At 39.8% G+C, this 16420-nt stretch overlaps 1 protein-coding gene across 5 annotated transcripts in view; it reads left to right on the top strand.

Annotated features, from left to right (window-relative positions):
• NCK2 (NCK adaptor protein 2) overlaps positions 1-16420 on the top strand; it is a 205353-nt gene that overhangs the window by 162852 nt on the left and 26081 nt on the right. For all 5 annotated transcript variants that reach the window (XM_024204500.2, XM_024204491.3, XM_024204471.2 and 2 more), the window contains one exon: positions 13818-14539. In XM_024204500.2, the coding sequence (XP_024060268.1) occupies positions 13818-14539 (722 nt within the window). The remainder of the gene's footprint in view (positions 1-13817; positions 14540-16420) is intronic.

Raw genomic sequence — 16420 nt, 5'->3', positions numbered from 1 at the left:
TATGGCATGTCTGTACCTGACAAAATGAGCTTCCGAAAGAATATACACAATTATCTTTATTAGGACTGTAAGCCTCCATTTCTATATCATAAATAGAGTTGGCAATTTCTGGAATTTACCGCAGCATACTTCAAACAGAATGCTATTTTTGGGGGTGTGAGAGAATAAACTGTCAAAATATTGAACCCAGTATGTAGACATTTAGCCTTTGAAAACTCATTAGGAAACTGTTGGGTTTTTCCCAGCCTGAGGATATGCTAAAATATGTTCCACTCTCTCTTTCTTTCTCTCTCTCTCTCTCCCCCTCCCCACCACCTCTCCCTGTGAAAGGGTTCTATGGGTGTAATAACTGCTATCCTTCACACATGTTCACTTCCTCTTTAATTCTAATTGGTTTTATTAATGTCAACCTAACAATTTAGATTAATAGAATATATGGTGATTTTTTTTCAATGATCTCCAAACTATAACCAGCAAAAACTTTTAGACATCTACTTCTGATTGACAGTTGAAGCAGTTTTTAAGCAGAAAGTGTCATTGAGATGAGTGTTTCCCTAAGAGAAGGGCACCAAAAGAGGGGGGGAAGGGGATAAATGAAAAATATTCCAAATAGCTATAATATCTGTTTCATTCAAAGGAGAATGTTGGTTTCTGACTAGAAATTGAGTTATTTGGCTTTAGGATATGCGTCTGACGAAGTGGGCATTCACCCACGAAAGCTTATGCTCCAGTACATCTGTTAGTCTTTAAGGTGCCACAGGACTCTTTGTTGCTTTTTACAGATCCAGACTAACACGGCTACCCCTCTGATACTTGGCTTTAGGATGTTCATCTACTATTCATTTCATAAGAACATAAGAACGGCCGTACTGGGTCAGACCAAAGGTCCATCTAGCCCAGTATCCTGTCTACCGACAGTGGCCAATGCCAGGTGCCCCAGAGGGAGTAAACCTAATAGGTAATGATCAAGTGATCTCTCTCCTGCCATCCATCTCCACCCTCTGACAGACAGAGGCTAGGGACACCATTCCTTACCTATCGTGGCTAATAGCCATTAATGGACTTAACCTCCATGAATTTATCCAGTTCTCTTTTAAATGCTGTTATAGTCTAGTCTTCACAACCTCCTCAGGTAAGGAGTTCCACAAGTTGACTATGCGCTGTGTGAAGAAGAACTTCCTTTTATTTGTTTTAAACCTGCTGCCTATTAATTTCATTTGGTGACCCCTAGTTCTTGTATTATGGGAATAAGTAAATAACTTTTCATATGGGACCCTTTCCAAACACCTAATCATTTTAGTTGCCCTTCTCTGAACCTTTTCTAGTGCCAGTATATCTTTTTTGAGATGCGGAGACCACATCTGTATGCAGTATTCAAGATGTGGGCGTACCATCGATTTATATAAGGGCAATAATATATTCTCCGTCTTATTTCTCTTGACTCCTTCCCTATGAAAAGCCACAAGAAATACTGCATTTAAATTTAAGACATCTAAGTGCTGCCTAATGGCTATGTTAATCTCCTGCCAATCTCTTATATTTGTTTTATATATCAGGGCCATGGTGGGAGGTCGTATCTCAGGCCTAAACAATAGGAAGACTGGTTTTACTCAGGGCCTTCAGTAAGGCCATTTTTCTTTTCAGAGATCCTTTGTAGATCTGGCTAGATTACCTGATATTGAATAATAGCTATTTTCTGAACTATAGGCTTTCTGAAGTTAAACCTCGTCTCTGGAGGCCTTCTTGCTGGGTCCAAGTTAGGAAATAATTTTAACCACTCAGGATACAATTATGCAGGCCCTCATATTGAATCCTTATGACTAGAGTAGAAAAATTTCAATTGAAATGTGTTTTGTCTGAATTTGTTGATTCATCAAAATCTAATTGTCCTGCATAACCATGTTGATTTCAGCTAAATTCGCCAGAAACCAGATAGGTTCCTGATGGAAACCTGCCTGCCAGACAAATTTCCTAGTGAAACCTGCCTGGTTTCCTGCTAGTTTGCCCACCTGTTCTCCTTGGCAGCCTGCTTGGTGGGTTGCCAGGGAGCTTGGGCTTCCAGCTCTTTGGCAACCTGGGCTCCCAGGGTCCTCGGCTCCCAGGAAAGACAGGCAGAGAAAAGTAATTCTATTTTTCAGAAAAATTAGAAATTTTTTATTTTCATTCCAAATCAGAACAAACCACATTTCTAAATCTCAAAAGACTCTGTGAAGCAAAATTGCCGTTCTCTGTGCAGCTCTACTTATGACTGTGAAAAGAAAGTTGTATTCTGATTCAGAAGTCCAGACAATATGAATTCCTGGATTGGTTGAGTAATACGGAGCAGTCCATTTTCTGAAGTAAGAAAAAGCTTTTAGTATATGTAAATATAGAGAATAGATGTAAAACAAAGTAGTAGTTACTGTTTGATGTTTGTTTTAGCCACGGGTGTCTATTTGATTATCCTTATCAGACATAGATTAATTTTTAGTTGGTTTACAAATATACATGATCATATGCAATACCTTCACAAGAAAATGGATAAAACTGTAATGCTGTTCTTAATTGAATAACTAGCTCTGTACTACTATGAAAGATGAACTTATTCATGTATAAGAAACATAAATCATAGCAAAGTATTGTCAAAAACTTGTCTTGGGGGGAAAAAAACGGGTTGCATTTACTCAACAGCTTTTGCTACCAAATTTGCAGATATGCATTACACACATTGTATTACTTGTAGAGAAACTGATTTTATAGGATATGAGAAAGAAAGGGACACCACAAAATTGAAATCTAGTAATTTTTAAACAAAGAGTTAAAAGTAGTTTCAGGTAATACAGCTACTCCTGAGCTCCTGTTTTAAAAGTTTACTATTAAAAAATGTTATCTCCTGCTGTTTTTGAAAGACCCACACAGACAATTAGAGAAATTAATTGCTGTCAAATGCAAAAAAATAGTTTTATATCTAATCTCTCTAGTACTTGTAACAGTAATAGTTTTTTTTAAATGTTCAGACCTACTGTAATTTTTAAATAGACACATTTTTAAGCAAGTTCAGTGTCTGTTTTGAAATTAACATTTTGGAAGTATTTTGGCTAGCATTTCAGGATATCGTCTAAGCTATTTTTTCCCCTCTCCTTTACCCTACCTTCTATACTTTTGTTTTCTGCAGATACCAAACATTTCTTCCACAGCCTTCCCACCAGCCAGAGGTTTATTCTTTTTCCTGGAATTGATTTGATACACAAATGAACTATAGAAACTGAATCATTCACCCACTCGGTTTGTACGTGATTTCCACACGTTAAACATGTCATATTTTGCACAGGCAGATTGCAGTCTATGAGTTTAGGTGGCAGGTGAACAATGAAGTTTCTTGCCGTAGCTATACATTATTCAAAATTTTGCTTTTGATGTGTCTTGATGTAGAATTGTGACTTTTGTATGGGGAAAGTTAGTATGTTTTGACAAAGGTAATGGTTTATTTAAAATATTTCAGAAGACACAAAAATATTTAGATTAGTCATGGCCTGAGAAAACTGAGGCACTCCAGAGGGATCTAACAGAGTGAGATGAATCGACTGCAAGATGCAGATGAAATTCAGTGTTGACAAATGCCAGGTAATCCACACTGAAGAAAATAGTTTGAACTACTCAGGAGCTGACCAGAGCATGGACAAATCACTTAGCCATTGGGTCAGGAAAGAAGGTTTATTGTGTTTTCAGTGTCTTGAGTAAGAAGAGGATTCAGCGTTTAATGACAGCTTTGGATGTGTGGGGAGCATGAGTGGTGTGGGAAGCATAGTTTTGTCAACAATAAACAGAAAATGGTATGCTTTTGGAGGAAAAAGAAACTTTATTTAATGTTTGAAACTAAACTGCTCAGAGTATTCATGAATATAATTTAGAAAACAATTTTGTGGTTTTTCAGGTTTTAGACAAGATGACTAAAGGTCTCTTCAATCTCTGGTTTCTATGATGCATGTTAACTAGCTCAACTTGAAATAGAAAATAAGATTACAGGTTAAACAAATTTGGGGTATTGATTAGGACAAGGGAGATACATTGTGTAGTCACTTCAGTGTTTCTACTCTTCTATTTATCTGAACGAGTAGAAATAGTCAAAGTGCAAAAATGTGATAACTCATCAGTAACAACCAAGAACACAAATATTCAGGAGCATGAAAAGACTTAGTAAATATAGGCTTGCTTTGTAAATGTGCTTTTGTCTAGCAAAAATATTACATTGTATAAACTATAATTAGAAAATGGAACATAAATCTAGAGAAAAGGATGTGTTTGTCTGCTGCTAGAACAGAATTGCCAGATATGTGATGAAAATCACAGGTTCTCCTTCCTGATATTTGCCTCCACAGAGGCCAATTGCAGGCCTAATCATAGAATCTCTTTTGAAGTTACATTTGATGAATGTGATGTTCCTCAGGCCCTACCTCCTTGGGCTCAAGGACATGCTACCCCCACTCTGAACTCAAGCATATAAATAACCCATCCTAATGGTCCCCCAGCTCCTCTCTGTCTGCCAGGTACCTCTGTTTCCCTTGTGTTGTGTTGTGCAGTAGTGAGGAAAGCTGTTAATTCTAATTTCTATATAGTTCTTGTAGGTTCATTTAGTAGCAACTTCAAGTTTTTTTGTATAAACCGAACAACTTTCTCAGTCTAACCATTAAGGCAGATACAACAAAAAACCAAAGGTTTAAGATATGCATATGTAGGGTTACCATATGTGGAGTGTCCCAAAAGAGGACACTCCACGGGGCCCCGGCCCCGCCCCCGCCCAAACTCCGCCCCCTCCCCCAAAGTCTCCGCCCCCTCCCCTGCTTCCCGCGAACATTTGATTCGCGGGAAGCAGGCAGCAGGTAAGGGGGGGGGGGAGGGAGGTGAGGCGGCGCGGCGCGGCCTAGTCTGGCCCCCTCCGGCCCCGGCCCAGCGCGCCCCCCGGCCGCCCAGCTCCGGCGGCCCCCGGCGGCCCGGTGCACAACCGCCGCCCAGCTCCGGCGGCCCGGCGCACCCTTCAATTCTGTTGAAGTTTTCTTTGGAGTAGCTGTCCCCTCAGGTGCAAGAGAGTATCTCAGTACTGTGGGAGCCATGGTTCTGAGAAACTCCAGAGCCTGGTTTGGTGCTGTGAGGGTCTTGGAGCAGACAAGAATCTGCTCCTGGCCTTTCTGTTGAAGCTCCTCCTCAAATGGTGCCAGCCACCTATGTTATGTCTCAACCCTATTTATGCCTGTAAACTAGAGCTTGCCAACCCTTTAAGGGGAAAATTTAAAGGGAGGAAAATGAGCTAGTTGAATGATGCCTCTCAAATTAAACGATCTATATACAATTTTTGTTATTAGATATATTTACATAAAACAGGATCTTTGCTACTTTGGAATTGATCAGCTCCCACTGCTTTTTCTTCACTTGAAACTAATCCTTTGTGATTTTTATATTTGCCTTCGCAGCAACTAATTGTTGTGTTACAATGATTATGACTTCAAGTGAGGTGTAAGAAACAAAAGTAGTGGGGATTTCCAAAATAAAGTTGCTTTTTTCATACAAATGCATCTATTAATGAAACCAGGGAAAGAAAAATGCCAAAAACGTATCAGCACAATTGTTGCTAAACAATGTATTTTAATCTTCTAAGCTCATGAAGTGATTAAATGCTTTCCTTTCCAGGAAGCACATCACTGGAGCTTCAGGAGTAGGGCTATCCTGACACAAATTATTAATGCAGTTTTCTAGAAGTAGAAGGGATGTTTTGGCCAGACAGAGTATGCATACATTTTTTTTAGGGAGCTGTGATTACATCTTTGTTATCATAGGTACACATAAATTCTGATACTGTCTTAACTTTGTTTTTACATTATTATGGCCATTCTGCTAAATTCTCTTTTTCAGTTACAGAATCATTTGTCCAGTAGAGTTGCACATAATAAACAAATGAAAGTTAGAGATGTTATTAATCCCTCCCACTCTGCTTTATGCCAGTAGGCGACTTAACAGTTAGTTCAGTTCTACTACTGGTAACTTCCAAGTTAAAAAAAAAAAATTGCCTTGCAGTGATATCTGACTTCTCTACTGTGGTACTGTATCTAAGTACCAATCAGTGACTGACTGGCTTGCTCACAGAACCTGGTTATCAATAGGTGCATAAGTTCAAACAGAAAGTAAAAGTCTTTTTTTGAGCTTTGAAAGACTTCACTTGTTTGTTGTTTTCTTTTAGTTTTTCTACCTTGCTGTGGTTTGTGGCATGAGCCAGAAAAAAAAGTACTGAAACACAATGCAAGAGGTTGTTTTTTGTTGTATTTCTAGCCCAGCCTAAACCAGAAAGTTTTGGAAATCTTGTGAAAAAAACAGCTTGTGAGATTTCCAGCCTGAGTTTGTTTTCCAAGCAAAAAAGCTTTCGGATCATCTTTTAAAATATCTAATAAGCCTTTAAAGTGATTTTGGAGGTTTTTTTACACTTCAAAATCCAAGCTTCTTCTTAACGCACATTGTCACAACAGATATACCTATCCACAGTTCTATTTAAGAACTGTTCTCTCAGTTCAGCTCCACCCTTTCTAATTAGCTCTTCACTTTGGTTTTGAAACAATTGTCTTCTGGCTCTCTAGCTGCTAGATCTTTTTGTTTCATGAATTATTTTATCCATGCCTGATCACTTTCTTCTAGGTGTCGTTACAGCCATGAACTTCTGTGAACTTTTTGATATTTAATCGGCTCTTGCAGTTTAGTGCTTAAAGAGGATATGTTTGCTTTTCATATTCTGTGACCATTAGGGTGACCAGATGTCCCGATTTTATGGGAACAGTCCCGATATTTGGGGCTTTTTCTTATATAGGCTCCTATTACCCCCCACCCTCTGTCCTGATTTTTCACACTTGCTATCTGGTCACCCTAGTTACCATAGTGCAGAGATTCTAAGAAACCATGTTACTTCTCTTATTTATGAATTGTATCTAAAATTCATACTCTTAACTCTGAAGGGTTAATTGTAGTTGACTTTCCAGTGGTTTCCGTCTCCATATTGTCTTTTTTGTGTTGATTCCACTACAGCAGTGTGGCATTAGTGAATTCTTAGGCCTGGTCTACACTACAGAGTTAGGTCAATGTAGGTCAGCTTACATCGGCCTAACTCTGTAAACATCTACACTAAAATGTAACTCCCACCGAAGTAACTCACCTACCACACTGACTTAATAACTCCACCTCTGCAAGAGGAGTAGCACTTAAGTCGATGTAGTTAGGTTGACGCAGAGTCAGTGTAGACACTGCTTTCCTTACATTGACTGTTGCTGCCTTCTAGAAACCATTCCACAATGCCCCACACTGGCAGTTAAATCGGTGCAAGCGTTCCTTGTGAGGATGCGCACCACCAACGAAAGGAGCTTAGAGTGGACATGTAAAACTGATTCAATTACTGCGGTGGCTGTATGTCAACATAACTTAGGTCGATTTAATTTTGTAGTGTGGACATGCCCTTATTCATAATGAGGTCCACAGGCCCATGACATTGGGCACTCTGCTTGCTCTATGCAGTCTTTGGAGGCAGACCAAACCTCTCATTCAGAAGCAGGGGAAGTATGGCTCCATCTCTGAGAAGCTGCCAGATTCCATCTGCCTCTCCAGCTGCAGGCAGACAGACCAGCTCCTCCTGCTGCAGAGCAAATTTAAAGAAGAAGGAAAAGTAAGGCGGGGGAAAGGCTTAAAATCTCCAGGCTGTCAGAATCTGCCTTTATAGGCAGAGATTATTTCCTTTCTCCTCAATGGCTGGGATTCTCCATGCCCCCACCCACTCAGAGGGCAGCATGGCAGAGAATGCTGAGTGGGAAACCAGATGTTGTCTCTCCTCCATCTCCTCTGCTGATTAAATGCCTTCATGGGGATCTGTGCCTTTTCTGTAAAGATCCAGGCCTTTCTCAAGTGCTCAGACAGGCAGGATTTCATAGAATCATTTCCAGCAGCCTCCTTCCCTGGAAGCAGTGGCAACACATCAGGAGTAAAATGCACTAGGCCTGGCACAGACAACAGCAGCAGCTCCAGGTCCAGGACCAGCAAGCAGCAACTCCCTCTTTTCCACCAGCGTGGTGGGAGTGTAGGTTGAAGCAAAGTATCAAAGATCCAGGGAATCTTCCCACCCAGCCTCTGGAACCCACGCTCACAGCTGCGTCTGCTGACTGCAGAGCCTCTCCCCCACCCTTCTGCAGTATAGATCAGGCCTCAGAGTGCAGCATGGCAAATCAATGCAGAAAAGACCAGGCCATAGAAGTGCTGTTTCCTCTAGGCACACATACACACAACCCCCACATAGGGAAGTCTCCCTGCTAGGAGAGGAAGCCCAACACTCCAAATCAGAGCTAAACACTCAAATAATAAAATAAATACATCCCTACCTACCACACACATGCACAGAGAATAGACTTTCAGGAAAAGTGTACTGAGTATTGTGAACTACAGTTTTGAGGTCTGTAGATACCTTAGATAAACTTTAGCTAGCTATCCCTCCTCATATACCCTGTGAGCATGTAACAGTGGGATGGGGATTTCCTGCCATGGTTAAAGACTGGGACAACAACAGGGCTGTTGTCTTGCAGGTTGCCATGTCTTAACTATTGGGCTTTCATTCCCAGTCGTTGCTGTGGGTCACCAGGCCCTAATGTCCTGGTTATTGCTCTTAGCTTCTATTGCAGGTTGCCTGTCTTCACTATCACCTCCACCTCTGTCTCCAGCACGTGGCTATGGAGTGATAAGAGGGACAGCAGTGTAGATGTGGAAGAAGCAGCAGACAGTGAGGGGTCTTTGGCTCACCATTTCTTTCTTCTACCCTACACGTCCCCTGACCTCCATTTTACAAGGCTAGAAGGTTTCTTGGTGTGCACAGTCAAAATTTATCCCAGTGTCATTACCAAAGATAAGTGTGCCTTTTCCCCCTGTGGTCAAGGGCTCATCATTTCTAAGTGGGAAATTTTTTTTATCTGAAAGAGTGACCTCCTTACTATATAGGTCCTTCACAGGCAGCTAAGTCCAGGAAGGCATAATCTCAGCCCTCTCCTTCGGACAGCAGGCCAACAAGGATAAGTAAATAAACCAAAGAGAATTGTCATATGACACCCAAAGTGCCCCTGCATGCTTTCAGAAGCAATGCTAATATGGGTGGACAGTATAGCAGGTATGTCTCTCTCAGGCCTGTTAAATAAATCTCACAGCCTAAGAGCTTTTGCCTGAGAAGAAGTCAGGGCATGCAGACAGCTATCCTAGATTTCCTGTGAATGGGGGCAATTGAAAGTGTCCCTGCTCTTCAGAGGAAAAAAGGCCCTATTCCATATTATTCTCAGTTTAAAAAAAAAAAAAAGTTAGAAGGTTACAGAGCACTTCTCAACATCAAGTGTCTCAACAAATCATTTTAAAAAAATCAAAATTCAATATGGAGACCTTAAAATCCATACTATCTGCCATCGACCAAGGGGACTGTATGACATCTATACATGGGAACAATGCCAGTCTCCATATCTCAATTCAGCAGTCTCACAGATGCTTCTTAAACTTTGCTCTTGAAGTACAACATTACCAGTATAGGCTGTTTGATTTAGCAGCGGCACTGCTCTGTTTACAAAAGAGCTGGTACGGTTAATATCACGTCAGAAAGGAAGTGGTCTCTATCTACCCCTTCCTGGGTGACTTATCCAAGCCTCATCCAGAATCACTCATAGACTATACTACCAAAACAGGATGCTCCAAAGCCACAATTTTGTGAAAGTCTCAGTTAACAGTCTCATCTTATTCCCAATCTGTGAGTGGGAGCGATTACTGTCCTCTACGAAGTTGCTTGTTGCAGAAAAAGCAGAAGCGGAGAAATCTTATCTAAACAGTCAACCTGTCAAGGGGAGTACCCATTCATATGCTTCTGTCTCTTCTGGGATCATTGGTCTCCCATGTGGATATTCTTAGTGGGCCAGTGCTCACATGAGGCCACCACAGAGCTTTGTCTTATCCCTCCCTAAACTATTCCTTATCCACCCATCAACCCACCCTAGGAGGATTCTTGGGTCATTCACAGGGGGTCAAGGACCATCCAAGGAATCTGGTTCAAATGAGAGTAAGCACAGCATAAACTGGCGAGAGCTCAGGACCATCCAATATGGTCTCAAGGCTTTGCTCCCATATCCGGACTTGTCTGTCATGATCAGCACTTGAGTTAATACCTCAGCCATGTCATATGTCAACAGACAAAGGAGAATCAAAGTCTACAGTCCTTCAAAGAGAAGCTCACCTCCTGATGACTTGGGAAAAGGAAAATGTCCAGTCACTTTACTCCCTTCCCAGCCAAAGCAAAATTAAATATTACGGCTGACTGGCTCAACACGCAAAAGTCAGATTATCCAGAATGGGAACTACACCTAGAGGTGTACGTCTCCTGGTAAAGAAATTTAGTCTCTCAGCAACAGGTCTGTTTGCCTTCCACCTGAATCATGAAGTTTCAGTGTTTTTTCTCTTACCAGTTGAGCCAAGGCAACAGATGCTTTGTTGCAAAGATAGCCAAAGGGGACTCTTATATGCCTTTTTTTCTCCTCAGCAGAATGCTGCAGATGATCAGAAGCAGCACTGGTAATTCTGGTATATCTTTCTGGCCAAGGAGACCTTGATTCTCTGATCTCCTTGACAGGGTACAAAGCCCTCCCATCAGTTTTCCATCTAAAGGGTTATGATATTACAAGGCCAATCATGCATCAAAATTCAAACCGTGTGAGTCTAGCTGCCTAGTTCTTGAACAGAGCCTCTTAAGCCAAAGAGGTTGTTCAGAGGGCTGATATCCACAACTTTAGCTTCCAGAAATAAATCTACAAACTCAGCATATTTAAGTGCCTGGTTGACCTTTAGCCATCGGTCCCAGGACAAATGACCTCCCCCCCCCCCCCAATCATCTTCCTGGTACCACAGATTCTCAAATTTCTTCAACATGGATTTGGGTTAGGCCTGTCAGTTCCGACTTTCAAAGGTCAAGTTACTGCTTTGTCTAGCATCCTCTGTGCAGTAGACAAGACAGAGAATTTCATTTTACCCAAACGTCTTGCATTTTTCTTATGAGAGTTGCATCTCTTCTACATCCTGCTGGTGTGCATGAGAAGTTCTTTTATGAGATCTTACTTGATTCTGTTGCTCACTCCCTCAAAGCTGTGGCAGCTTCATGGGGAAAAAAATCATGTGCCTTATAGAATAAAATCTGTAAACACCCATCTGGTTATCTGTTCATATGACCTTCAGAATTCTGTAAGTTGAACGTTCTCATTGTCCGATGCTGCCATCAGTAGACTGGTGCTTCTCCCTGTAGTATCCCAGTGACTGTTAAAAAGGGTTATCCCCATTTGCATCTGTACACATGTCTGTATATAGTTCCCTGATGAGTTTATACTGCTGTAAAAATCTCAATGTCATGAATCTGTGGATCTCATTACTAATATAAATAGGAAAATTTATCCGTGTCTTACTTGAAAATTTCCTTTCTTGGAGTAACGAGGTTCACAGACCCAACCTTTCCTTGACTGGGTTGTTAATTGGAAAAAGATATTGAATTTTTAATTGGTACTCAGTTTGCTATTCATTGAGTTCTTTGCTGTTCAGAAGGACTGTTCTATTTAGTCTAAGTGCTTAATTTTCCTTAGAGTGCTTAGTTTTTCCTAGGCTTATGGAAGAGTCTCAACTAGCGGTTTCTCAGAGGTGGAGCCACACTGCCTCTTATTGACAGATTTGGTCTGCCTCCAAGGCTGTGCATAGAGCAGAATTCCCACTTTCTTGGATCTGTGGACCTTATTATTCAAGAAAGGAAAATTTTAGATAAGTTTTCCTATACTTTAGTACCAGAAATTGAGGTTTCCTGGAACTAATAGAGATAAATATTTTGAAATCTCAACTACTAGTGTGGATTGTTTTTGTGGGAGGTGGTGGTGGGGGGGGGTTAAATCACATCTCAGTCATTACATTTGTGCATGAAGAAGTAATGAGGTAATTAACTTCAGACTTGCATTTTGTCCACCTTTTCTACATAGTAACAAATGTTTTGTTTGTACATAACCTCCCTAATTAACTTCACTTAGTTCTTGTATTCTTTTGGTTGACAGTCACTGCTAAATAGCTGAGATTGGAATTTTTCATCAGAACTTGGACCTTAGCCAACTTCCTACTGGAGTTTGCTCAAAGAGTAGAAGTGCTGTTATCCTGTTGTATCCCACAGGGCAATAAACTGGTCTCTCTGCTGTCATCTTGCCAAGGAGCACAGCCACTCATTTCCAGCTGAAGTGATATGGTTACAGAAGGATTAGCAGGATGTGAAAGCTGGATGAGCAGGCTCTAACAGGGAATGGGTAACCACTTGGAACAGGTCAGAGAAGCCTTTTGAAATCCTTGGAACTTTCTTCAGTCAAAAGTTATAGTTCTTGATCTTAGTTAGATCAGCTTAACTAGTTAATTTCTTTCTCTTTTTGAGGCTGCCTAAATATACTTACAGTCTAGCAGACGTTTATGTATGTTGCTCAAAAGAATAACCTGTAAGAATATACCAGGTGGGTTCATTTGCACTAGACAAACACTTTTGCTGAATTGCTCTGTTTGTAATTAAGCAATGATGTGGTCAAGCAAAATTGGTATTGTAATCACAGTAAAATTACACATATGGCTACTTCTGGTGAGAATTTCTTTTTTTAAATACTGCCACACTTTTGATTTACATTGCATGGTTTATAGACAGTTTATATTCATGTCATCTTAGATAAATTGCTCCCTGCTAGTTGAATAATGCTCATTATAGGATCCTGGCGCATAGAGCAAAGTACAGAATTGTTAGATTTTGCATCACCTTTGTTTTCTGTCCATTGTGTTTGATTTCTGAATGCTGACTGGCTTGTGCTGTATTGGGGTTCATCTTAATAAATAACATCAGAATTTAACTAAATCATTTGAAATTCAGAAGAGCAAGCTACTACTCTTCTGTACCAGTCTGTTTATATATACTTAGGCAGTCTTTGGTACAGATGTTTGAAAATGATAATGTCTGCAGAACTCTGGAATTTTCTGATTGACATTCTGAGAAGCCACACGAATGCCAAAAATCTCCAGTTAAACATACACACACAACTTCCTTTTTTAATATATTTTCCATTTCCTAATATAATTGAAGGTAATTCAAAATGTACATTTATTGAAAATTATAGAACCTGAAGGTTAGTTGAAGTCACTCCACCTATATAGCCTCATACCTGGAACATTCTAGGTGCACAGTTCAACAGGAAACTTGTCAGTTAGATAGTTTCAGCTGAAGTTTGTTGGAGACTGAAGAATGAAGTAGGGCAGAATGTAGTTTGTTCAGAAGGACCCTTTTCACTGTGCTAACTTGTTTTTTTATTTTTACTTTTTTCCAGACCAATTTAAGTGCTTATAGTTATAATTAAAATATATGATTGACTGATTGGATTTTAGAAGACATAACATCCCTGGAGGACTAATTGCTTATGTAAATGATGTGTCTTTCACCACTCTGTGTTTCTCACTTACCATTAAGTGACTTTGTAGAGAAATACATTAAAGGACAAATTAAAGCTTATATTTAGAAGCTGAACCAATAGACAAACAGCAATTTCTTAAAATATTAAGACATTGATATTTCCCGACAGTCTGTTTCCAATGTTATAGTTATGACCTGTATGTCTAACATTTTTGTTAATGACAGGGAAAGCACTTGTCTAATTTTATAGTTATGCATTATAGAAACTGAATGTTTTTTTTTTTTCTATTTATATCCTACATGCCTACTACAAATTTCTCTTTTTATTTAACAGGTTTGGGTAAAACAAAAAGGAAGACAAGTGCACGAGATGCCTCACCTACTCCTAGTACAGATGCAGAATATCCATCCAACGGTAGCAGTGCAGATCGGATTTATGACCTTAACATCCCAGCCTACGTTAAATTTGCCTATGTGGCAGAGAGGGAGGATGAGCTGTCCCTTGTTAAAGGATCCCGAGTCATTGTTATGGAAAAGTGCAGTGACGGCTGGTGGAGAGGTAGCTACAATGGACAGATTGGCTGGTTTCCTTCGAACTATGTGGTGGAGGAAGTTGAGGAAGCAACTGCAGATTCCCCAAGTTTTCTAAGTTTAAGGAAAGGTGCATCCATGAGTAATGGCCAGAGCTCGAAACTACTTCATGTTGTTCAGACATTGTATCCATTCAGCTCTGTCACAGAAGAAGAGCTCAATTTTGAAAAGGGGGAAACAATGGAAGTCATTGAAAAACCAGAAAATGACCCAGAATGGTGGAAATGTAAAAATTCCCGAGGGCAAATTGGTCTTGTTCCTAAAAACTATGTAGTAATCTTAAGTGATGGTCCTACCATTAACACTTCCCATCCACCTCCGATAAGCTATACAGGGCCATCTTCTACAGGACGGTTTGCTGGAAGAGAGTGGTATTATGGGAATGTTACCCGGCATCAAGCAGAATGTGCCCTAAATGAGAGGGGAGTGGAAGGGGACTTCCTTGTTAGAGATAGTGAATCTTCGGTAAGTGACATTCAACACTTGAATTTTTATTATGTGCTTCATATAAATAAAAAAACTACCACATGGTGTATGGTGTTTGAAGTAGCAATGATGGTAATGAATAATTACCTTACATTAGTACAGTGTCTATCCCAAAAGAAGTAAGCAATTTACAAACTTTACAAAGTGATATTTTTGCTATACACTCGGGTCACTTCATTCACTACTGAGGTGCAACCATCTTTGGAATGAAACACAACAATTGTGAACTAGTTTGTGTACTAATTGTGGAGTCACAAGTCATAATTCCCTAGTGAAGATTGAATTCCATTTTGAACTTAAAGCAGGGATTCTCTTGTTAGGTATGAAAAATACAGCATATCCTCCCCAAATTTACCACACTTACTCTGAGTATAAAAATTAATTTAAATGGGTCCTTTAAGAAATTTAGCATCTGTAGCAGTCTTTTCTTTGTCTTAAGTGATCTTAATAATCAAATAATATCTTCAAACTTTCCATATAGCTAAAATTTCTTGAAATCTTGTGTATAGGTTATATTTGAAGAAATTAGGTTGTAATTAAAGATTTTATCTAATTTTTATGATTATAATAAGCTGCAGACAGAGTCAAGTAACTCTTAAGTTGAGCCACAGTGACATCAGCGTGATGTTGTAATTATGTCAAACTAAGCATTACAAATGCAGGAAATTCAGAAAAAGGTTACTCTTAAATGTGTTCCAAATATGCTAAGGTATGGAAATACATAGTTAAATCACTCAAACCACCTGAACTCTGCCTTATAGTGACATCATGACAAGAAAAAAATGTAGTTAAAATCCCTTAGTGTGTCTTTTAAAAATAAATGTTCTCTAATCTGGGACTACTAATACTAAAAAGCCTTAATCATTATCATATGGTTATTGCATGGCATCAGCCTAACTCAGTCTTATGGTTTATCTACGTACTATTTATGTATGCCGTAACTGTATCAATCTGAAACCATCATAAGTACAATCCCATAAGGTGGATACAGTATAGCACTCTAAAAGTACTTATATTCCCATAGATTTAGGGTTCCAGTATTAAAGCACCTTTATGCCAGTATAATTGCATCCACACTATGAGTTATACTGATTTAACTATACTGGTTTCAAAATAATAAAGTTAAAGCAATATAAAAAACTGTGTAGAGGCCAGAGCTTAATACAGTTTTGTGTCTGAGAATATATACCTTAAATAGGCCCAGCTATTGGAGCATTAGATCAGTTGTATTAATCATTTCTACTTAGTACTTCTGACTAAGATTATTTTTCATATTATCTGTTAATCTGATAACTGTTTCTGTGTTGTTTAGGTTCTGTAAAATGACTTCACAGAACATGTTAGTTAGGGTGACCAGACAACAAATGTGAAAAATCGGGACAGGGGTTGGGGGGTAATAGGAGCCTATATAAGAAAAAGACCCAAAAATCCAGACTGTCCCTATACAGTCGGGACATCTGGTCACCCTAATGTTAGTGTAGGTACTAGTTGACAAATTGTGGCTTTTCATTAGTTACTATTAAAAAATCTAAAATTACCGTATATACTCGATCATAAGCCGGTTCGTTTATAAGCCGACACTCCCCTCCCCCCCTCCCCCCAAGATGGATAAGTAAAAATGGAAAAATTTTATAACCCATTCATAAGATGACCCTATAATTCAGGGGCCAGCAAACTTTGGCTCCCAGGCCATCAGGATAAGCCGCTGGTGGTCTGAGATGGTTTGTTTACCTCGAGCGTCCGCAGGCACGGAGGTAAACCCAAGTAAACAAAGTTTCCGATGTGCCAGCTGCTTACCCAGACGGGCTGGGACAGCAACTGGTGGGGAAATTTTTTTTTGGGGGGGGGGGGGGGGGGGAG

Source organism: Terrapene carolina, unplaced genomic scaffold, assembly GCF_002925995.2.
Source record: "Terrapene carolina triunguis isolate 2854851 unplaced genomic scaffold, T_m_triunguis-2.0 Scaffold21, whole genome shotgun sequence".
In the NCBI taxonomy this organism is placed as follows: domain Eukaryota; kingdom Metazoa; phylum Chordata; order Testudines; family Emydidae; genus Terrapene; species Terrapene triunguis.
The sequence above is the reverse complement of the archived record's forward strand: the minus strand, read 5'-3'. Positions and strand labels throughout refer to the sequence as shown.